A 24,380-nucleotide genomic window follows, 5' to 3' on the forward strand; every position below is an offset into this window, starting at 1 on the left:
TTTCCTGAACTGTCCAGTGAGGGTCCTAGCCCACCTCTAAAACTCTCGCTCTTTACCTTTGCAAAACACACCTTTAGGTATGTTAGTTTAAATGTTGAAAATAAAGGGAAGCAAATGTAGATTAGAGTTTGTGATCATGTACCAAAATTACCAGGAGAAGTCACACATTAAGTGTTAATAAACAGATTAAAAACTATCCTCAACCTGAATCAAGATGATTAATAAGTTAAAAAAAAAACTCCCAGTGATAAAGTTATATTCCTAAACTCCAAAGGTGTCAAAGATCATCACTACTCTTTTAAAGCTTCTATTAAGATATGTAAGTGGGCATCAGATAGTCCACATACTTAATTTCAGTTGACAGTGGTATTTCCTGTCAGATAAGAACACTGGGAAGAACTCCCTCTGTCTACAACACAAGAGCTGACGCAACCTTAACTACACCGGCGTGAAGAGTCACTATAATATGCTTTGACAGCCTCCCCCACTCCAATTATTTTCATAAAAAAACAAATTAAAAGATGGCTGTGTTTTAAATAGAATTTCTGCTAAATAACTATTATCTGGGAAATACATATTATTTGTAAGCAGTGGGTAGTAATGGAATGGAACCAAGAGTCAGCTTTTGAAGCAGGAAGCTGAGGCATCATTTTGTAATGCCTGAAGAGATTTTTAAAACTCATCTAAATACCATTAAACATCTGCCCTTTTTATTTCATTGATTTAAACCATTTCTGAAGACTCATGATTCAAAAAGGTAAAGATGGTAATTTAAAAGCCATGGGGGAAAATCTCTCCCCAGGGAACTTTTCAGAAAAGCAGCCACCAGTCTCTGATAAGTGATGAATCTGTTGTGGTATTGCTTTCAGTACAGTATAAATTTATCTGGCATTATCTCCCAGTAATGCATGCATCATTTCACTGGAAGCAAAGATACGATGGCCATAAGAGCAAACAAAGCAGGGAGAACAGGAGAGAGCAGGGCAGAGAGCAGCAGGCTCCCTGGCTTTAGACAGGAAAAGCTCTGTGCAGCATTTACCTCCATCATTTACCTCCACAATCAATTGAGAAGGACAAACGCTGTTCGCAAATTCAATTTAATGAACTAGGAAGATAATTTTGAATGGAGGAGTCAATGTTAGTTTATGAGTCTTTTTAGGCAGTAATAACCTAAGTGTTATAAATAACAATCCCAAACAATAATGGACAAAAGGTTGGAAGGGGGCGGGGGGATTACCAATATTAGATTTTTGAAAAATCACTATCAGGATGCTTGCTATTCTCTGTATTTAATAGAATTATAACCTTTTTTTTAATTTGAATCAACCATAAATCCATTTACAAGCTTCAGAAAATTTTCTTTATCATTGGCTCTCTCGTATATTACTACCTTTCATACTTTCTTGAGACAAATAAACAAAAATAGACCTACCAAAACTGGATTCAATTTAAAGCAATCTACCACCAGTTGTGTTACTCCCAAATTGAATTTAAATGTCAATTTTAAATGAATGATAATTAATTTCTGTAGCGACACTTTCAAAATTAAAAGTACTCTCAAGAAGAGCTCAACTGATCTTTGCAAGAGAAAAAGGACTCAGAGAAGATTAGAATCCAAACCCTTCTGGGAGAGGCTGGCATTTCTAGGCTGACAGGCCTCTAGGATATCAAGCAAGGCTGGGTCCCACTCTCTTCATAACAAAAATAGAAGCATGCTTGCTTGCTCCTCAGGACCCAACTTATAGCTGTTTCCTTCATTTTACAACTCATCCCCAAAAGGGACTAATCAATAAACACAGCCAAAGCAGAAATAAAATAAAGACTTGCTGTGAAATTCTTCCATGAGGTCACAGGGTAAAAACAAGTAAAAGATCAACTCAACCAAGAACTCACCTTCCAGAGGATCCTTATTGAGACCCAGCTGGCTGATGATGTACCTGGGGATGTCAGTTTTGATACCCTGTCCTTCTTTTGCATGGCCTTCTGCTGCTTCTAATAGGTAGTAAAATTCTTCAGGATCAAATTCCTGGCAGAAGACAAACACACAGAGATACTTCCTTGAGCCAAAATGGTCTGAGGTTTTACTATGTAAATCCCATTCACAATAAAACTGCTGCACACACATGGCTGTAGGTTATTCATACAAAAAGGAGGTAAATGGTTTAAAAACTATATAATTCTCAATTCATATCTGAAGCCTATTCAGATTCTAAGTCAATACATGTGACACTTGGCAACCCAAAGATAGTGATAATTTCTAATTTCTTTGTAATGGAAATTTGAAGGTACTCTACTGAAGATCTAGATCTCACTAAAAAAGAATAATTCTGACTTTTTTTTTTTTTTTTTTTTTTGGCCAGGGTCTCACTATATTGCCCAGGCTGGTCTAGACTCATATGATCTTCCTGCCTCAGCCTCCTAAATAGCTAAGACCACAGGTGCCCATCACTGTGATCCTCTAGATCTGGTTTTGTATCTATATGTGTGATGCTGGGGATCAATCCCAGGGCTATAGGTCTGATTTTTATCTGTGCCTTTTTTAGCAAAGTTTTAGAACTGAGAATTTCATTCAGAAGATTCAGTTTCTTTCTCTGTATAAACACACACAAGGGAATAATACTTAACTACATTGACTCAAAGATGGTACAGGAGACTCCCTTAGTATAAAAATGTCCAAAAATATTAGAAGAAAAAACTTCAATGTTTTCATTTTTATTAATTCTAAAACTTGCTAATAATAGTAATGCAATGCGGAGATTAAGGAAAAAATAAGAAATTAAGCTGTTCAATTACCTGTCTTCTGTAATATTTTGGCAATATATTATTCTTAGGTTATTTTATTCCTTGGTCATCTGTTGCTTATAGTATATGTATAATAAAGATCTTCCAGATCACATCACTCTAATGAATGCCCTAGATTGATGGGTTGTAAACAATGCTGTAAATCTGCTCACTGATTAAATGCATTTTAAAGTATTTTCAGTGACATCCCCTGAAAATTTTCCCCACAAGATTTTTCTCATTTTGATTAATGGCCAAAAAAGGGGATTTTAGAACTTCAGTCTTTCATTTGACAATTACCTAAGTTTCTAAAGGCCATATATAAATGTTTGCTGCAAATGAAGTAAAGCCAAACCAGTGTGAATGTTCAGTGCCCTGTAAAGAAACCTACAATGACTTGTGGCAAGCCTGGGAACTGCAGGCATAGAATGGCAGGCTTGGAGAAACATCCCCTAATACTCTGAAGTGTCAGTTTCATCTGAGCTCTTACTGTACTGAAAGCAACATTTCTGAAGCCACACCTAAATCTACTTATTCCTTTAAGAGGTTGTACTTTCACTTTTTCTCTTCTGATTATCAGATATTATATAAAAATTAATTTCCTTTTTTAAGGCATGATCTGCTCTTAACATATCTGGACAGGAGCAGATATGCTAAGTTTTAGTAATAACTGTCATTTTTTTCCCAAACATTATTGCAGATGGTATATACTTCAAGAGCTACAACAGAAGAAGCAATAAAAAGTAAGACTCCCTTCTATCTGTATCTGCCAATCACCAGTTCTCCTCCCCAGGAACATCATGATAGTTTTCCCCCTTTAGCCTTCTAGACATTCCATTCAAATGGTGCATTTGATTCTGGGATCCTCAGGGTCCTGCCATTGATGAAAATCTCTACTCCCCACCTTTGTGTTTGAAATATCCCCTTGCTGTAGTTCATCAGGTACTATCATGAGTTTATGGGGCTATGATTATTTCAACATTGTAAAACCCTGTGAATGTTAATTAAAATAAGGGTAAAACTAAAGCACCACCACTCTATATATATTAGTGTGTGTGTGTGTGTGTGTGTGTGTATGTGTATGCATGTGCAATGCTAAAAGCTCTCTTGTACATATGGAGTTATAACTACATTAATGGCTGTGAGAACTTAACAGTGAATTTTGATCCTATATTAAGAGTCTATTAAAATAATTCTTATTGTCAAAGCTTAATATTTGTCTACAGTTTTGACTGAAACCTCTATCAAAATTTCATAAAACAAAAATTTTAAAAGAGAAAATGACCACTGATCAAAATGATGTAGTTGCTAAAATGAATTAATCTCTAAAAGTCTCATTCCTTCAGGTCTGGATGATGCCCTACTGTATTCTTTCAAATGGTTTGCTAACGGACACATATTTCTAACATGGAACATTTTTAAAACAAATAATAATTATAGCCACAGGTCACTTCTTAGCATACCTCTCACTTGCTTCTCTCTGAATCTAGGCAACTCCAAAAGCATGAAGCACAGCAAGCATTTTAAATTAGCTGTGACATAAAGTAATTATGCTGAGATAAGGTCAAGCACATTATTTCATGTTCATCCTTCAAGTTTGACCAGAATGTAATATGACTATTACTGAATACAGCACCAATCCTAGAATTCTTACTTAAAATATGAAAAGACAAGACACATAAGGATGCCATCATGAACATTCACAAGCTGTAGTTCCTCCTGACTCTTTCCATTTAACACTGATGGTTGACATAATAAATGAAACTAGAGCTTTCTGATGGTTGCTGCTTTCCCACAGTTAACAATAAATAATGTAGTCACATCTAAAGGCAGCTTACCAGGCACTCCAATAACCGAGCAGGGCGGGCAATAACAATTAGGATCTTTCGGACTAGCTGTTTAATAAATGCCAATTCTCCACTTTCTGAACGATCATGAGCCTATGAAAAAGCAGTGAAAAGAATAATGATACAGAGTTGCTCTACTAAATGGAAAAGAAAATCAGCAAAGCATGCTAATTAGATAATTGCCAAATATTTAAAAATCACATGATTTAGAAAATACTCTTAAAAGATTGATAAATGGGCATTATCTCTATATAAATGGATGCTATTAAACATCTACATCTAGAAAATAGCTCTACTAACTAAACTTTAATTGCAAAACTTTGATTTATTATCTCTGTTGAAAATCAAACATAAGGACTGTTAATGTGAACCATGAATGAAGGAGACATTAAAAGTTTATGACACATTAAGTACATGGTACCAGTATAGGCAGCTCATCAAGAACCTGCATTTTCCAGATGTAACATCTTAGATGTATGAAATGACTAACAGCGATGGAATGTTTTGTTATCCCGAGCATTTAACGTGTTCATGAAATACAGTTCACATACAAAACATGATTAACTAACAAATTACCTATTTCATCACATGTAAAAAATGTGTAATGTTTATTTCAAATGTTAGCTGAATATATAATATAAATTCAGTTTCACACATTGAATATGTAGGCACTGAACTATAAAAGTAAAATTTAACTGACCCAAAAACTTTTGAAATTCTATTTTATATGTTGCCTAAGCACAATACATACTTTGAGAGCAAAGCTCAGTATGTTAGCAGTCACTGAAACTTTCAATGATATTGCCTTGAAGAAATGTGGTTATGTGTCTCTATCAAAGCTGGCACAGAATAAAAATTTTAGAAGTTGTAAATGTAAATATGCATACTCATTTTAGATTCTCAGAATTTTTAAATTTATGAGATTTACTTTCCTCTAAGGATTTAAAAAAAAGTATCAAGGCGATGCTGGTACAATTCTACAAACACAGTAATAAGCTATTAAAATCATTCATTAAGCTGGGGATGGTGGCCTACACTTAGAATGTCAGCTACATGGGAGGCTGAGGCAGGAGGATCACAAATTCTGCCAATCTGAGTAACTTAGTGAGACCCACTCTCAAAACAAAATAAAAAGGGTTTGGGGTACAGCTCAGTGGTACAGTGCCTGCTTTGCATGCACAAAGCCCAGGGTTCAATCCTCAGTTCCATTAAAAAAAAAAAGCACATTCATAAATGTGCTTTATCATGACAAGGCCCAATCCCTGATGCCACCCCTCTCCAAGAGCTGGCAGACAAATTTATGAAAAATGACTGTGTATGTCTGTTGAATTTAAACCATCAAATCAAAGGCCATGGTCCAAAATAAAAGAAAGCATATGTAAGTAAAAGGACACAGCTAACATTCAAATTTTTTAAATATAAGAAAAATGAGAATGGATTAATAATCATAGAACAAAAAGTATCTATTCTACTTAAACACAGAGATATATACATGTCAAATATTGAAAACTATCTTAAAATTTTTTTTCCAATATGTATTTTGCAATGAAAATAGATTTTAGAAAATACAATGAATGCACAGAGATGTGGTTATGTGTGTTTTTTATAGTTTATCCTTCATTAAACAAAAACCTCTAAAAAGTAAAAAACAAAACCAAACAAAAAAATCACTGACTTCTTGGTGAGAATTTGGGTTGACCACTGAAGTTTCTCTCTACTATAATATTGTTTTATTAATCCAGGAATATAAAAAATGTCTAAAAAGCCTGAATACATTTTGGTGTGTTTTTTCTCCCCAAGGGAAATGAGAATTTTATATGTGAAAAAAAACTTAAAAATACTCATTCAGATTACATAAATTCCATTTCAAAATATTATAAAAACAATCACTCCAATTTCTTACTTCTAACAATTATCAGTCACATGCAAGGCCCAAAATATGAGTTACATTAGCTCAAATAATATTTTACCCATATCATTAAGTGGGGGATAGAGGAAGAAGAACTTTGTTAAAACATCAAATGAAATAATAAAATTAACCTGACAAGGGAAACTGTTTCCTGGCTTGCTGAGGCCAAAGGGGGTACTAGTGGACACCCGTGGTCAATATATATTACCTGTTGGCGACTGTAAAAAAACACTATGACCCAGATTCGAGAGTAAGTTAGAGTTTCCTGTGTATTTTCTTTGAGTAAACACACCTTGGTGAAAAGGATACCTGAGACAGGAAAGCATGCATCTGAATTGACCTAAACTTCAGGACTTTCAAAGGCATCAGTTAAATCAAGCATTTCAAACCTTAGGGGAGCCTTGCCTTGGGTTATGCAAAGGACTGACAATGGGAAAGGAGGTGGGGAGAGAGGCTTGGTGGGGAGAGAGGCTTGGTGGGGAGGGAGGCTTGTTAGCAGAGGGCTGGAGCTGGGAACTGACAACTGTATTCAGAAGAGACCAAATCAAGTTCCTATAACCAGGCTCCAGCTAGAAGGGGACAGTTCTTCTGTGACAGATTAGCTCTAAACTCCCAAAGGCCACTATACATGTGACTCTGAAGATAGATTTAAGTTTTACAAAAATACTGAAAGAAACTCTCAATGAAGATGAAAAAGAAAACATTCTTATCCCTACCTAACATTGACCTTTGTGACCCAAGTATAATGCTTCTCAGCCAGAAGAGAAATTTCTCTAAAACTCCACAATTTTCATCTCTCATACAGCCCATTCACATGATTTTTGAAATTTTTAAGATTTATTTTTAATTGCCATGAAACAATCTGCCAAGTCTGTTATACAGAAATGAAAGAAGGGGATTATAATATAAATAGCTATGGATAGCAAGTCTCTACCCCTTTCAGGAAGTGCCTACAAAGGAATAAAAAACAGAACTACACTGGTGATTATGATAATATCCTGGGACAGAATGGCAGAATCCAGGATGGAAAACCTCACAGAGGCTGACTGCAGAGCTCCTCTCAGGTCTGCCTTGTCTGTTCAAAAGTACACCATTTCACAAACATAGTTTCCAAGGTATTCACATATACAGTAATAAGCATAGTGTTGCCAGCATTTCCAAGAAGCTGATTTAATTAAAAGGAATATAAAAATTAGATTATTTGATGCTCCATAATCATAGATCAAATGTTTTGGCATGCCATATGTATTTTCTTCCTTCTCCACTCTCTTCCAGCTTACTATGGATGAATAAATACCAGCCATGCACCAGGGAGTTAGAGATGACCCCTCTTCCTCAAAGAGCCCGCTGTGTGCTAGTAAAGCGAGACCCCCTGATGATCATTATAGTGCACTGTGTGCACCCAGGGGGACACAAGCAGTAGGCCATATTTTTACCTGTAGATAGAATGGAACACTGGGGAGTGTTAGACCAATGTCCTTGCGGCTGCACAGAAGGGTGGTGGATCTAAGGGTTAGGCCTGGAGGAAAGCAGATCATTGGGGATGAGGGTTCAAGTCAGGAAGTGAGAGGAGAACAGGAGGGGAAAGTTGGAGAATATTTAAGAAGAAAACTTAAATATTCAGTGGCTGCATCATGTAGGGAAAGAGAGAGTCTAGTAGGACTCGGAGTCCTAGCAGGTGACTGAGAAGATGGTGGTGTCAATAATGGAGGCAAAGAATGAAGAAGCAGGTTTCGTTGAGGAAATGCTGAGTCCAGCTGCAGACAGAGTGGGTTTCCACTGCTACTCTGCAGGGCTCTCCAAGTGGGAAGACTTTGAGTAGGCAGACACACAAATCTGAAATGTCAGAGAACACTGCTGGCCTGAGATATGGACTGGAAACCACTGGAGTCCATATGTCTTTCATTAAAGATAGTCAACAATATCTCCAGAAGAGAGAGCAGAAGGAGTGGAACCAGGATGAAACTGTGGGCAAACTAATTTGTAGAAAATATGAGTTGGAAGAGGCCACGAAGAAGTGGTCAGAGAGGTACCAAGAATAAAAGAATATGTTAAAGGGATAAAGAGGGAAAAGAGTTTGAATACTGCAGAATAGACTGGTTCCAGTAAAATGGCTAGGGGCTCTACCAGCCTCTGGTGGGTGAGAGGACACCACTCATGCAACTAATATTTGGGTCCTTCTATGGGTTACATACCATCCTACCTGAACAAAGCATGTAAGATCCTTGCCCAGAGTCTTTATATTCCAGCAGAGTGCTACTCAAAGTATGTCTGCAGACTGGCGCCAGTCAATGAACCGTTATTAGTGTGTGATGAGCTAAGCCAGCTATTGAGAATAAGAATTTAGCAACTCTTAAAGCAAGTTTACATGGCCATGTCACCCAAGGGCATGACCATTTTCCTGTAAATTCACTTTCATTTTAGTTTATGGGAGAATTGGTCCACGGCAAATTGGAAATTGTCAATAAAAATCAAAAACAATATTTTCACCCCCAAAGATAGTTTAAGAGGCACTGCTCTCGTAGACTGCAATAGGTTGAAATGTGAACAATGGCAAAAGAGCAGAGAAAACTCTTCTGTGAGTTTGGATGAGAAAGGGAAGAAAAATAGTGGCTGCTAGCCAGAGAAGAATATTCTCATCTTGCCAGAACTAAATTCTGTGGGGCAAGGACAGATGGATTTCTCAAAACTTGGGATGCTGGTATTTTGCTTCATTTTTGTGTGAATATTTATATATGCATGCTGAGAAAACCACCTATGCTTGTATTTACATGGGCATAATTTATGTCCTATGAGATAGAGAAATACTATAAATCTAAATATATAGGCTAAATAGGTTTCACTTGTAGGCTGTGGCTGATCAATTTCAGTCAGAAGAGCAATATTATGCAGTAATTCCTTTCCACCACACACATTCCTTTCCTGTCCTAGGTGTTATCAGGAGCCAGGCATGCAAGTGCTAGGCAGAGACAGTTCCTGTGTTTATCTGTCATTTTGGAAATTGGATATTTTGTTAGAAGAAGAACTGACACTAATGAAAATATAAGTTACCATTTACTACCCAACACCACATGTAGGTTAATTAATAGGACTCATAGCCTGGAAGGAGCCAGCAATTTTCCATTTAGCTTTTTCAGATATTAGAATTAGATAGCACACCATCAAATAACACACATATGCTCAGGCAATTTCTAACTTTATGGGTAAGGGGTGGGGGAATCACTGTTTCAAAATCCTTCAAAATCCACTTATCCCAGAGTCATAGATTGTTGAGTCTCAAGGTTCCTGTAAAGGTTATTACATTAACTTTCTATTACTCTACATAATGACCAGAATCAACTTATAGCAAGTAGCAATCAGGTTGGTTTTTTCTCTCTTCTTTATTTCCCTAGAATATGAACTCCATCTCATAGTTACCACTTGTAAGCAAACGGTGTGGTAAAATATCTTTTTTTCTAGGGGAAATGCAAAACAAATCAGAAAACTTTATACGCATGGTGTATGGATCTTACCTCCTGTAGCAACTTATCTAATTTGTGTTGCAATTCAAGGAAGTATCGTGAGGTGATGAGACCCTGGTGGGATTTATCCAAACAATCTCGAGCCAGTTCAATAATCTGATGGTGAGTGAAACTAAGCACTCCATCTGCTAGGGGAAGAACGTTGTCAGGGGAGTAGCTGGTGATAATTTCCTTTAGACGTTCTTCCATCTGAGCTGTAGCCTGTTTAGAGAAGACACACATGCACACACAGGTGTAACATATGGAGACACACATGTAAACATGCTTCCTTAGCATTTTCAGAAATCTGTGCAAGTTGTTAAACAGAATTCTAAAATGTAAATGTAAAAGAAACCTGAATTCTGGCCTGGGGGTTTAACTCCGTGGTAGAATGCTTGCCTAGCACGTGTGAGGCCCTGAATTTGATCCCCATACTGGAGGGAAAAAAAAGTAGAAGCCTCACTTTTGCATGATATAATCATGGCACACATATGCCATTATACATCTATCCAAATCCACTGACTGCACACCACCAAGTGTTGTGATGTAAATGTGGACTCTAGTGGGGCATATTGATAATGGGGGAGGCTAGGCATGTCGGGGGCAGGGTGAGTAAGGAAAATCTCTGTACCTTGCACTTAATTTTGCTATGAAGCTAAACCTGATGTAGAAGATAAAGAGGAGGGAGAGGAGGAGAAGGAAGGGGCCACCACCATCTCATCATTTGGAATAAAGATAATAAGGATTCAAGGTATTTACGTGAAAATGTATATTTCAGAATTGCCAATCCCTCTTTTTCCATATCCCATCAAATATAAAATGATCCACATAAGATTCTTTTTTAAAAAATTTTTTAGTTGTTGATAGCTCTTTATTTTTTTATTTATTTATACATGGTTCTGAGAATCAAACCCAGTGCCTCACACATACCAGGCAAGTGGACTACCACTGAGCCACAGCCCCAGCCCCAGCCCCCAAAATAAGATTCTTAAAATAACTCCAATGATATCTGGAATTGTTGTGCTTTCATGTTAGATCTTGAGCTTTTGGGGATAGACTGTCAAAAATATCAAATATTTCTTCTCTAGTTACTTCCTCAAAACTCAGGACTGCTGCTCGAGTTCCACAGCATGAGCCCAGAATTTGTTTTCTTGGCTAGATTTCAATAAACAAGGAGCAAGCATCTTGTATCATCTTTATCCTTCCCTCAAAAAGCTACATCTTGTGCAAAATGCCAAGGGAATTCCTTTGGTAAAATAAAGCTAAAATTTTCTTTCCAACTTTCATTTCCTTCTCTGTGATCACCTGCTGCCTGATCAATATTCCTGGGTAGCATGAATTATATATGAAGGGAGATTCCCTTTCCTCCTTTCTCCTGCTTTCCTCTAAGGTTTGAACATGCATTAACTAGCCATGGTAAGTATCTGTCTCCCTAGTGAGCAAGGGACATGTGATAAATAGCTAAAACAGCTTCAATCAATGACATCAATATAGGGTTCATTACAAATAATAAGTACGCTATTCCTGATTTATGAAACCAAATATTTCCCTTTGTTCTTATGCCTGGGTCAACAAAAGGGTGGGTGAGGAACTGGAATGATATGGAGAGGTTGCCTTCTCCCAAACGTGCAGAAACACACTTTGGTGGATAAGACACAGAGGTGAGGCAAAGTGACAGGAGACCACAGGAGAGCAGCTCCTTGCAGGCAAGGGGTTTGGCTACAGTCCTTGGACAAACTGTACTCTGGCTCAATCAAATTCCTTTTATCAGCCTAACTGAGGAACACTGCAACTGTACCTTCCTTTCTTTAGCAATGGAATTAGAAATATCACAGCTAAAGAGATGGGAAGTCGCAGAAAAGGAAAATAAGGTTTAAAAAGAAAAACAACGTTGATGACACACCAATCTATAGCTTCAGAGGGAGAAAATGGATCTCTACTTGACAACACAGTAGCAGGTCCAGAACACAGGTACAAGGAGTACAAAGGGCGGAGGGGCTTTTGAAAAGCAGACCCTCCCTGCACCAGGCCCACGCAGGCATGGGGCACAAGCCGAGCATTCACTTTAAAGCCTGTTCAGAGCACCCACAGAGTGGAGAGTTAGTTTAATGTTTGTTGTTGTTGTTGTTGTTGTTTTTAATTTTTCCCTTTTTAAGAAAGCTGCAGTGCTATTTAATGCAAATCATTACTAGATAGGACCCTTACTTCCTATGACAAAATCACCTTACAGATGCTCAACCCATGATGCCTGTTCATTTAGATGCTACACATCTTACATTCAATTCATTACCTTTGGGAACCTTTCTTTGTAGACATGGTTCATCATAATTATTTCATGGTCACAGCAGGCGGGGGAACGTCCAGGGCTGCAAGCAAAGCAAATTACCCTTTTAAGCCAGCCACAGCATGAAATGAAAATAAGCTTTTTATTTATAAACAGTGAGTTGTATCAAAAGTACGATGCAACCTTCATATGGAAAGTTTGCTGTATTAGGTAATAAACCAATAAAATCAGTCATTAGTACATGTGGACACTTACATACCCACAAACACAGAGGCATTGTGAAGAGGACTCAAAAAGCAGGCTCAAAAAATAAAATGCCACAAAAACATTATCATATGATACCATTTCAGAAAACATTCTTAAACTGAGATTATATTCTACATGTAGTATGAGTTTATGTAGTTGCAGAAACCTATTAATGAATTGTACTATCATGCAAAATAGGGCAGCCATGAGCAGCAGCATCTAGGACATGTTTAACAGTGTAATTTCACACTTTTATCATACACCTGCGCTCGACCACATACCACTGGAGAGGGCTGAGAGTTCTCCATGGCACAGGTGTCGTAAGTGAAATCCATTTTCTAGCCTAGCAAATATGTATTTGGGATGCTGAGGTAGGCATTATGTACACTAAGAAACAGAGGCATACAACTGTTGTTTTCCCCTGTATTTTAGTAGTCCATTTGTGACCTTCCTGGTGTACAATGTTAGGGTATTTACATTTGGGGGTAGGTACAACTTGTACAAGATATGTCAGGAATTTAATAAAAGAAAACAAAACAAAATGGCAGTAAAACACAGTGTCCCTTAGATGGACTGGTACAACTTATCTTTTATTTTGTATCTCAGAATATTCTAAAATATCCCCACAATTATCAATGTGGCTATACTTGGTGAACACCTGACTTTCTTTATATTACATCCTTACTATGTCAATGTATACCAGTTTCACAGTGTCAAGATCTGTTGACACTGGGCAATGAGATGGACAATTAGATGACTCCCTTCTAAGCAGGACTTGCTGCCAAGGTAGCTGGAGTGCTGTAAGGGGAAATGCTGACCTGTCAGACCCTTCCAGGATGGCCCAGCTGCAAGGAGTCATCTGGCCAAAGCAAAGTTCTTCCTAGGGTGCCATATCCTTCCCAGGGTGTTTCAATAACAAACCAATGACTGTGGCCATCTGGCCCTAGGGACAACTCCCTGTGAGTTCCACAGGGATAGTTGGGTCTATATTAAAGCTGAACTGCCTCTGCCCAGTCCCACTTTCTCCTTCCCCTTCCAAAAGTGTTGGTTCCCAGAAGGCTCCCTAATGAACATTCTGGACAGGAATCTGTACTTTAGAATCTGCTTCCTGAAGAAACAGACTGTGATATATACTATTAGAAACAAGGTTATTAAAAAAAAAAAAACTGTCCCTACCCAATGTATAGTGGATTACATTTGACATCCACAAAATTCAGGAGACACAAACTGCTGAAATTTTGTTCAGAGTCCTGGAGAAGGTAAGACTTATGCTGTGACGAATGAATCAAAAGATTAGGGTGGGCTTTTATAATATGGAATCTGGAAAAAATATCCTCCTTTCTTTTTGGCCAACCTTCTTCCTCTTCATTTAATATTAACTGCTCTTGGAGCTGTGATGGATTGCCTTAAAATTTCTAATGGCTACAAGTTTCTACAGGTAGCCCCCTAAGGCCATCACCATTACCATTAAAGTAGTAATTAGCAAATTGTGAAAATTTAGAAGAAACAAGACAGTGCCACAGAATGATAATTAACAATGTCATCTTTTATATGGAAAAGTCACACTCTGTTTATGATAGTTCACAGATTAGTTAACTCATATATGAATTAAAAGATGAAAGGTTTTCACTCCAAATGGCTGAAAACACATACTCCAGGACATAAATTTGTGGTCGGGCCCACACCCACCTGAGACTCCGGGAACGGGGGCGCATGGGTGTGTTCCTGCATCTGTTCTCAGTGGCAATGCTTTCAGTGGTACAAAAATGTTTCGATAAGAAGTGTAATTCATCTGGCGTTGGCTGGTATGGTAACTGATGCAACTTCTCCTGGGAGGAGCAGGATGACTGAAACAAACCAAAATAAAGTTATAAGACTGTCTCTAAAACAAAGCACCAAACCTGGGTGATATCCACATTTTATATTGCTTCCTTTTTGTGTTATAATTACAACGACGGCCTAATTATATTTCTGACCATTTTCTCTGAGGGGTCAGTTTACCTTCTATATCTCATCTCATTTGTCTATAAGGACAGTTTCCCAAAAGATAATTTCTTCTCTGGATAAAACCAGGCTCCGACAATAAAAAGAACCCGGGTAGAGCCAAAAGAAAAAAAGCAGAGGTGGAGTGCAATTTGAGTGCTGGGTGCGTTGTATCACAGATTAGTTCCTACCCGAGTATGGTAGCCTCACTTATACTGTTCTCATGATTAAACACTGTGATTTTAGGTAAATAACAAATGATATGATGTGAGATCAGGAATAAAATGGTGAAATCTCTATTAAGAATGCATGTTGCTGGGCGTGGGGGCATACACCTGTAATCCCAGAGGCAAGGGAGGCTGAGGCAGGAGGAATGCGAGTTCAAAGCCAGCCTCAGCAATTTAGTGAGGCCCTAGGCAACTCAGCAAGACCCAGTCTCTAAATAAAACATAAAAAGGGCTAAGGATGTTGCTCCGTGGTTGAGTATCCCTGGGTTCAATCTCCAGTACCTACTCCCACAAAAAGAATGCATGCTGTCCTTTGATGCCACCACCATCAATATGTGTCATGGGTAAAACAGAAAGGTTAAAGAAGCTTTCTCAGTAAGATCATACTTTTAAATTTTGTAATTTTTTCCCTCCCTCTCCCCCCCACTGAGGCTATCTTTTTTTTTTTTTTTATATGGTACTAGGGATTTGAATTCAGGGCTTCACATACATACCAGTCAAGTGCTCTACCACTGAGCTACATACCCAGCCTTTTAAAAAAATTTTCGATACAAGGGCTTACACTAAGTTGCCCAGGTTGGCCTCAACTTTGTGATCCTGCCTCAGCCTCCCGAGTAGCTGGGACTACAGGCATGCACCACTGTACCTGGCTGTTTTGATTTTTGAAAGTATTCAACACCTAGAACATGGTAGAAAAGGTGAACAGCTAAATAGCACCACTTTAAATCAATCTGGGATATACAGCTATAAAGCAAAGAAACTATTTCTTGTTTACAGTTTTAGTGAGAGGTAAACTCCAAGCATTCTTAATACAAGAGATCGAGAAATGGTTAAGTGGAAACATGGTTTAGGATAAGCATGTTTTGAAAGATGCCACTCATTTGAAAATGTCAGTTCTAGCAGGCTTTTTTATTAAAAAAAAAAAAAGAAACCTGTCAGTACATTAAGAGCACCTTTGTAAATACCAAAGCACTGCAATGCAGTAATACTAGGAAATAACGGCTAGAGACTAAAAATATCCAAATACCTTGAAATTATAAAATGCCTTACTAAGAACAGATTGAGACAAAGAGGTACTTTTGTAGTGTAATGAGATTATTTTATAAACCATAAAAATGAGAACACTACTAGAAAGACTTAGAAGATAAACACAAAGCTTTATTCAGAATAAATAGGCATAGCTTTAAATATGTTCCTTATGAAAAAAATAAAACATATGACCTTAGTCAATTCAAGAATTCAGGAAAATAATAATAAAATCATTTCAGGTAGGAGAGAGACAGTGGTAGTAACAATAAAGACAATGAATTTAGCAAATGGAACAAGAGATTTAAGAATCTATACATAGTGCTGGGGATGCAACTCAGTGGTAGAACACCTGCCTAACATATGTGAAACCCCAGGTTCAACACTCAGAAAAATTATACATATGTCTCAGATAAATCAATGTCTACATTCCTGGATCTCAAGACTGAAAAACCCAAAAGTTTGTTCATAAGTTTAAAGAAATCACTTTGGATGGCAAAGTATCAATTCAAATGTAAGCTATTTAAAATATTTATTTAATCCACTGAGTGTGAATGTTGATTCAAGTTGCTGTAGAAATAGTAATGTATTCTATCATAAGCCGCTGGCCCAATTGCTATTGGGCTACTATGTAAAGAACAAGAGATCACGTTACCTACCTAAAAATAAAAATTAATAAGGTTAATCTTCTAAACCACAGCAGGTTCAAGAATTTCACACAAATCACCAAGAACAATACAAATGGACTACAAAGAGGGGTCTTCTGTAGAGGAAGGAAGGAGAGAGAATATGGAGGGAGAGGCTTCCGTGATATCTTTAACATTTATTAAACAAAATAAACATATGTCTTTTAAAACAGCTATAGCAAATGTAACAAAATGGTAACAGCTATTAAACATTAGAATTTTAAAAATAATTTTATCATATAATTTACATAACCTCTTAAGCAATGTGGCCCATGTTTAGTGACAGAGAACATGATAAACTGGGTGATGTAAAGCTACAGGGGCTGTCCTAAGCTAGTATTGGAGAACTAGGGAAGTGGGAATCTTCTCTGGGGAGAGTTCTTTTCATCTCGGCTGGAATGAGCAAGGTGCAACTGGACTTAGGGCCAAACCAAAAGGATGGTCCCAGGGCAATGAGGACAATAGGAGCACAGTGAAATGGCCTGGAGGGGTGAATAAAAAGGTATTAAATGGGGCCCCCAAAGTGAGTTTTGTTGGACAAACATAAGTATAGGTTCAGTTTCAGCAGAGATGATAGACTCAGAGGAGAACTTCAAAGCCAGAGAAGAGAATCCCAGAAGGATTCAAATGCAGTCTCCAATGTCCATGGGCCTCATATACTCTATCTATCTATCTATCTATCTATCTATCTATCTATCTATCTATCTATCTATCTATCTATATCTTTTTGAGACAGGGTCTATTCATGGTACTCGGGCTGGGTTCAAAGGATCCTCCTGTCTCAGCCTCCCAAGCTGCTAGAACTACAAGAATGTTCCACCAGAGGTTGCTCTCAAATGCTTATTGAAAAGGTTCTTCTCAAAAAAAAAAAAAAAAAAAAAAAGAAAAGAAAAAAAGAAAAAAAGAAAAGGTTCTTCTCTGTTGGTCAAAACAGTGTTGAGATACCACAGCAGAGTTTCAAGAATTAGTTTGGGAATTTTCCAATAAATTAAGTCTCATTTTTTTCATATTCCTCTCAATGTGGTATCACTGAATCTTGTTCTCCAACTAATTTGCATATGATTTTGACTACAGTATAATTCAAAGAATGAAGATTTACACAAAAAAACTCTGCCAGTTTTCAAGGCAATGAGAGTTCCAAATACATGTTCTGAGTGATGATATAATTTCAAATAAGCATTTACTCTCTCAAGATAACCATTGGGCAAAGGATAGTATGCATATGCATGCCTAAGTTTCTACTTGTTATTTATTAAAAGCAATATAATTTTATAGTCATACCTCATATTTATGAGTATTTATATTCTTATTTCCACTCTTTCTCTCAGCAGAAAATAATTTATCTAGTGGGAAATATATGAAGAAATGTCTTCCAAATACTGCAATTCCATATTACTTACTTCAAAATTAAAAATTATGATCTGAGTATTATCTTGGAAAAGTTCCACAAATTAATTCTAACCGCAAAATTTGATGCTAAGAGAGTTTCAATACTAAATAGTCTCTGGAAAGACTGATTGACTTCATATGACCAAATCTTTACAATTTCAGAATATAGCATTTTTAACATGTGGGCAATTTTACAGTTTTCATCATACCCAAAGGATAACGATATAATAATGTTTACATTTCAGCATAAGCAGTTTTGGAGTTCAGCTAACAATGCAATTATCTGTAAAATTTAAACTATATTTTCAGAAGGCTTATAAATTTATCTGTATATATTCTATAGTTTTATTTAAAAATAAGTGAAGTGTATTTTTGATTGGCTAAATGACTAATAGTTAATGAGACATCTAAGAGTGAAGCACATTCAAGTTAGGAAAGAAGATACTGTAACTACTAAGCAGTTTTACACAAATTTTGCTCTAATATTTAAAGGACAGGAGCACAGATAAACTGAAGAAGAGAGAAAGATGGCTTTTCTAGTTTTTGCTCATCCCTTTTATCAACAACCAATAAGGAGAAAAGAGAGCTGTGCTTTTAAGCAATGGCACCTCCAGTCCACAGATTAAACTGCTCCTTCAGATTTTTGGCAAAAGAGCATCTTGGAAGCTAAATTTTCATTTTAACAGAAAAAAACAGGAATGTTGATATCAACAACCACATATCACCTTCTTCAATAAGAGAAATGCTAGAGAGAGAAAGTGTTCAAAACAGAGTATGTGTGTTTGGCTAAAAACCATCCCAGGTAACTTCTTCTTTAGGCAAATATAGAAGTTAGGGACAGCAATGGCTCCATTATGATTGATGGCCATGTTCAACTTTCCTTTTTTGAATTTTTAAATTATTTTTAAAATTTTTTGATGGCCATGTTAAACTTTCTAATTACAAAGTTTGTTTTAAGAAATATCATATAAATGTCTTAGAAATAGCTAAAAGATAAGGTTCAGACCACTTGTTGTATTCATATTGGTAAGTGTGGGGTTGATAAATAGCCCCTTGAGTTTCTGATCCATAAAATGAGAAAGATGGAAGCAACTACAGCTATTGTTGCCAGGACTCAATGAACCCCAGCACTTTAGAAATTAGACTAGTTCTACCTCATAATATGTACTTGTAAAGATGTTATTTTAAAAATTATTCATATGCAATGTAGTCCAATTCCACATAACTTACCCCTTTACAGATTCTGGTTTTTTTTTTTTTTTTTAATGGTGTACTACATACTAGAGATGGAAAGGAGAGGTCCTGCACACTATTTTTCTTGCAAAAGAGATTTCTGCATCCAAACTATAATAAACTCCACTAAAGGCACTGCAAGCTGATAGGGCTGAAATAAAAGAATTTGGAGTCAGGAAACATGAGTTTAAATTTTGAGTCTAGGGAGAATTAAATGAGAATATGTACAAGAAAGCCACAGAACAGAAAGCCAAGCATCTATTTATTCATGTTTGGCTCTAAATAAAGATACCCAAGGATCATGTAAAGTATGGCACTTAGAACTTAAAAAAAAAAAAAAAAAGAATTACTTTTTTTCTTTCAGTTGATTTCAGCATTTGTTTTCACATTATGGTTTTCTATATTTTCAATGTGGAGATGTGAGCAGTTACTGTCATAATGACCAATGATGACTTCACTATTAGTGACAATTTTATTTGGTGATGCCATTCAATATTTTTACAGATGTGAGACTGATGAGCCACTGGAACTTCTCAAGATGGTTAGGGTGTTTCTCAAAAATAATCTCAAAGGACAATAAATTCATATACTACAACAAAGGAAATAATATTTGGAAAATAAATGACCTCTCTTCGATAAAACACTGTAAGAGAAAGTATTTAGTAATTCAGCAGATTTTAGCAGTTCAGTTTTAAAGGTGCTCTGGAAGGGGCTGGGGTTGTGGCTCAGTGTTAGAGCACCTGCCTAGCATGTGTGGGGTACTGGGTTCGATCCTCAGCCCACATCAAAATAAACACATAAAATAAAGGTATTGTGTCCATCTATAACTAAAAAAGAGAGAAAGAAAGAAAAAAGAAAAAAAGAAAGAAAGAAAAAAGAAACAAAGAAAGAAAAACAAAAATAGGTGATCCAGAAAACCCACATTTTATTACACCCAGGGTTCTGGAAACACACAAGATTTAAGGCAGTGGTTATTCCAATTAACATTTATCAATTTAACTGCAGTTTCTTGTCAATTCAAGCATTATTAAGTGCCTGAATCTATGTGCTTAGCACAGTGCTTTGGGCTGCGGCAAACACAATAGATGGATATCCCTAAATAAGAAACTACAGATTTTGACAAAATGAGGAAGGAAATGCATCCAAAAGGGCTCTGCAGTCACTGCTCCATATTCCTGGCTGGTACAAGAGCATCCGGGCCACCTCATTAGATATTTATTGAACACCTCAGACCTCCTGGGCCTTTCTAAATGACCACCTGGTTTCTAAAGCCCTATGGATACAGATACCCAACAAGGCCACTCATTTGAACTATAAACCCATGTTATCTAATCTACTGAGTTGTGTCCAGTAATTGATAGGCCTCTTGTTGAAAATCTTACTAGTTTGGGGCAAGAACATCCTTTTCCTCTATCCTTTTTGCATAATTTCATCTTGCCTTTTTATTTAATGTCCTTTTCATCTTTCCTTAAAAGTCCTTTCCTAGTTAAAAAAAAAAAAAAAAGAAAGAAAGAAAAAGAAAGGGAAGCAAAAGCAAAAAGTCCTTACCTAGAAGGCACCTACAAATTTACAGCTTGATTTTTGTTGTTATTGTTTTTAGGAGAAAATAAAACAAAATAAACTTCTACCTAAAACACACAAGAAAAAAGACCAAGCCCATCCAAGTTTAATGGCACTTTCAGTATTAATATCACTGGCATGGAACCAAAGCAATAAAATCAGTTTGTGTCCCCCTGCCTCCAAACTATACCAAATGGTATTAAAGTGAAAGTTCCCAATCTCCTCCAAACTTGTGATCCTGGATCTTACACAATTTATGTGCCACTGTTTAGAAGCTTGCAGCAAAAGATGGTCCTTTCTGTGTTTGTCAGGCTGTCATTGGATGCGGAACCTATTCACAGTAGGAGACATGTGGAATTTATCTCCTCTTTCCTACCAGGAAACACCCAGAGAAAACATTGCCCACTCATTAGCTCTGCAGTTGTGAGGGAGAAGGGAGAAAAAAGCAGGCACTTACAGAGACAGTAGAACTGGGTGTGTTTGTCCCATAGCCAGAGGAGGGGAGGGAAGCCAAGGACCAGCGGCGTCCATCAGACCTATGGAGAAAGGGAAGGTCAGCTCAGGCCAGCACTGGAGGACTGCAACATGGCAACCCCAGGGAAACCAAGAATTTTTAGTCAAATGAATGACACAAACATAATCTGTGAGGATGTGGAAATGCTCAACCACGGTCAGGGTAAACAAACATTATACAGCACGTTGAATTTTATTTAAATGGAATCAATACACCCAAACAAGTAGAAAGTGAATGGGTTGATCCATAGTATTGATCTCTCACTAATACACTTTGACAAAATGAATACCAGGGATAATTACAATGATCAGACTCAGCAAATTCAAATGAATACAAACAGAAGCGGGTAGGAAAAGCACTCTCATCTGGGAACTAAAATCCAGGCCTGCAATCTTTGCAAGAGCCTGAATTCCACCATGGAACCAGAGTCTGTGGGGAAGTTCAGGCTTCCCTAGAGTTTCCACTTAGTATTTTTAAGGGAACATTTTCTACTCATCACACCTAGGGAAGCGGGGAGTAATAGGCTCAGAGCTGGCTCAACCTTCAAGGGGCAAATAACTTCACCACTAAGCAATTGACTGCCTTTGAGCTCAGAACCTCTGTAGGGCTAATGCCCAGTGACTGAAAGTGACTTGGCTTCACCAAGTGTCCACCCATTGCAGTTTCTGAGCATGCAGCCTAGCTATGGCCAGTGATGGGGGCAGGAAAAAAAAATTCAGCCCTAGTAACAGAGCCAAATGCAAAGAATAAAGTCATCTGCTTTAGTTTTAGAGGTAAAGCTCTCAGGAACCTTGATGAGAGTAGTTTTTATCTTCAAATGGCAGTAGGACAGTGGCTTCTGAGGTGGACTAGAGTTATGAATTAGAGTCACTTATACAAGGGTCTAAGATGAATTCATGCAGTGGTATAGGTACTACCACTGACAGGGCAAGGTAACACCAGAAAGCAAAATTTCTGAAATCTTTGCCATTGTGGAACTATTAGCAATTTTATTATCAATTTCAAGTGAGACTGTACCCTCCAAATTATAAAATATTGTGGAAACAAATACATGCAAATTTGCACAGGGGGAAAAATAGGAAAAACACATTTTATAAAGAGGGTTATTGTATTCTTAGATGCTGTAGCAAATGTAGATTTTTTAAAAAATAATCCAAGACTATATTAATTTACTAAAGGAAAGAAAAGAATAGGTTAAATCTACCAGAGACATATTCCCAATAAGTTTAAATCAGGGAATTCAACAGCATTAAACTTTGAGAAACCACAATTAGATGTTTATATAAAAAGCTGACCTTTTAGCCTGGTATTCAAAGGAAATATTATCATAGTAATGAATGTTACTGAAATAAAGGCAAATGGTCCACAAAGACAAAATGGAGAAAATCAGGTGGACAAATCACAGAACTACTACAACATTAAGATTTCGGTGAAATTTACCTGTCATTTCTGTGACCATGATTGGAGTACAATTGAATCAAGTATGTTAAAAAAAAAAAAAAAGAAGAAGCAAAATGTTTGTAAATACACTGGGACAAAGGAATTGGGAAAACTAAGTTATATGATGTTCAAGAACATTTTTTAAACAATTGAAAATATTAAAGGTTTAAGAAGAAAATAATTATAATAATATAAAGATATCCAACTATATCAGTTAAATGGATACAGGTTCACCTCACCATGCCTATACTTTATATTTCAAATATTTCCAATTTGGAAAAGTAAGAAAAAGATATGATTTTAAAAGAATTATTCAGTCCATTTAATAGCAATTATCAGAAACTAGTCTCTGGAAAGAGTGAGGGGCACAATTTCCCCTACTATGATTTTGTTTTGTGATTCATTAACTCTGCTTTCCCTCAGGTAACAACGAACATATTTCAGATGGATGAACAATTCCAAGAGGAGACATGTTCTTATTAACTCTGAAGCATAAATTACATTTGCTTAGTCCAGAAAACACACAGCTAGAAATATGTTTAAACAAGAAGGTGTTCAGTACTCTGTACAGCCATCAACCAGAAATAATTTATGTCTCATAAAGTTCCCTAAGTTGTCCATATCTATTTACTCAAATGGAGCAAAAGGACCATTGCATTTTCATTACCATGACAACCACACATCAGGAGTTACTATATATGCTGTATTCAGTACTTAAGAGAGAACATGCTCCCTTTTCTAGAAAGCTATCATAGGAGTGCAATTTGGATTCTACTAACAATGTTGTCTTTTCTTTGCAGTAGCTACCAATAAAACATTATCTGAAGACATGACTACATCCTTGCCAAACAACAAGGCTTTTTTGAAGAATCTTTATTTGTGGGTGAAAATTTCAATGCTACATTAAAGGAAAAAGTAAGAAGGAAAAACATCTAATGGAAACACAGGATACAAAGAAATCGGCCATAAAATAAAATGATCATTTCAACACTACTCACAAAATTTAGATTTAAAAAATGCACAACAATGAAAGAATGAAAAGCTCTGATATCAACCAGGCTATTTCAATTGAATGAAGAGAAAGCAAATTTCTCTCTTTGTTTAATTGTTATAGTCACCTGGGGTAATACATTGTATATTCTACTTGATGCAGGAACAAATTGAACTATACTAATGTAATATAACCAACGAAAATCAAGAAAGAATTTTGAAACAGGAAGTAGGAAGTTGCATTGGTCAAAAGTGTTCTCATGATCTGAATTCGCAACCAAATCTGTTCTTATAAATTGCTGTGGAAATATATTCTGTGATTTAACCTGGAAAATAACAACTAGGCAACTAGGAGAGACCCTTAGCATTTATTCAAAGGCATTAGATTTCCAATGGAAGTGAAAGTAATTTAAACCTCTGTAACTTCCACAAAGCCAGACCATTATTACAAGGGAGGAAAAAAGGAAGGCGGGGGAGTAATTTACAATTAGATGGACTGAGCATCAGTACAGGTTGAACATCCTCTTCTAAAATTCTTGGGACCACAAGTGTTTCAGATTTGGGAACTTTTTTGTCTGTTCAAATATGTATATGAGCTTTAACCTTGAGCATCCCAAATTCCTCAAATCTGAAACTCTTTAGAGTATCATGTTCCTGCTCAAAAGTTTCAATGGCTCTCAAGAAGTTTCAGAATTTTGAGCATTCTGGATTTTGGATTTGCAGATTAGGGATACTGAACCTGTGTGTTACAATTAGCAGTATGAA

The 24,380-nt window shown here is 36.7% G+C and overlaps 1 protein-coding gene across 14 annotated transcripts in view; it reads right to left on the reverse strand.

Moving 5' to 3' along the window:
* MAST4 (microtubule associated serine/threonine kinase family member 4) overlaps positions 1-24,380 on the reverse strand; it is a gene marked incomplete at its 5' end in the record, with an annotated part of 570,488 nt that overhangs the window by 51,140 nt on the left and 494,968 nt on the right. For all 14 annotated transcript variants that reach the window (XM_081294782.1, XM_081294780.1, XM_081294779.1 and 11 more), the window contains 6 exons: positions 1,894-2,026; positions 4,620-4,721; positions 10,050-10,259; positions 12,328-12,403; positions 14,257-14,414; positions 21,129-21,207. In XM_081294782.1, coding sequence (XP_081150908.1) covers positions 1,894-2,026; positions 4,620-4,721; positions 10,050-10,259; positions 12,328-12,403; positions 14,257-14,414; positions 21,129-21,207 — 758 coding nt within the window. The remainder of the gene's footprint in view (positions 1-1,893; positions 2,027-4,619; positions 4,722-10,049; positions 10,260-12,327; positions 12,404-14,256; positions 14,415-21,128; positions 21,208-24,380) is intronic.

This window comes from Spermophilus citellus (assembly GCF_964194105.1).
Source record: "Spermophilus citellus genome assembly, chromosome: 1".
Classification (NCBI taxonomy): domain Eukaryota; kingdom Metazoa; phylum Chordata; class Mammalia; order Rodentia; family Sciuridae; genus Spermophilus; species Spermophilus citellus.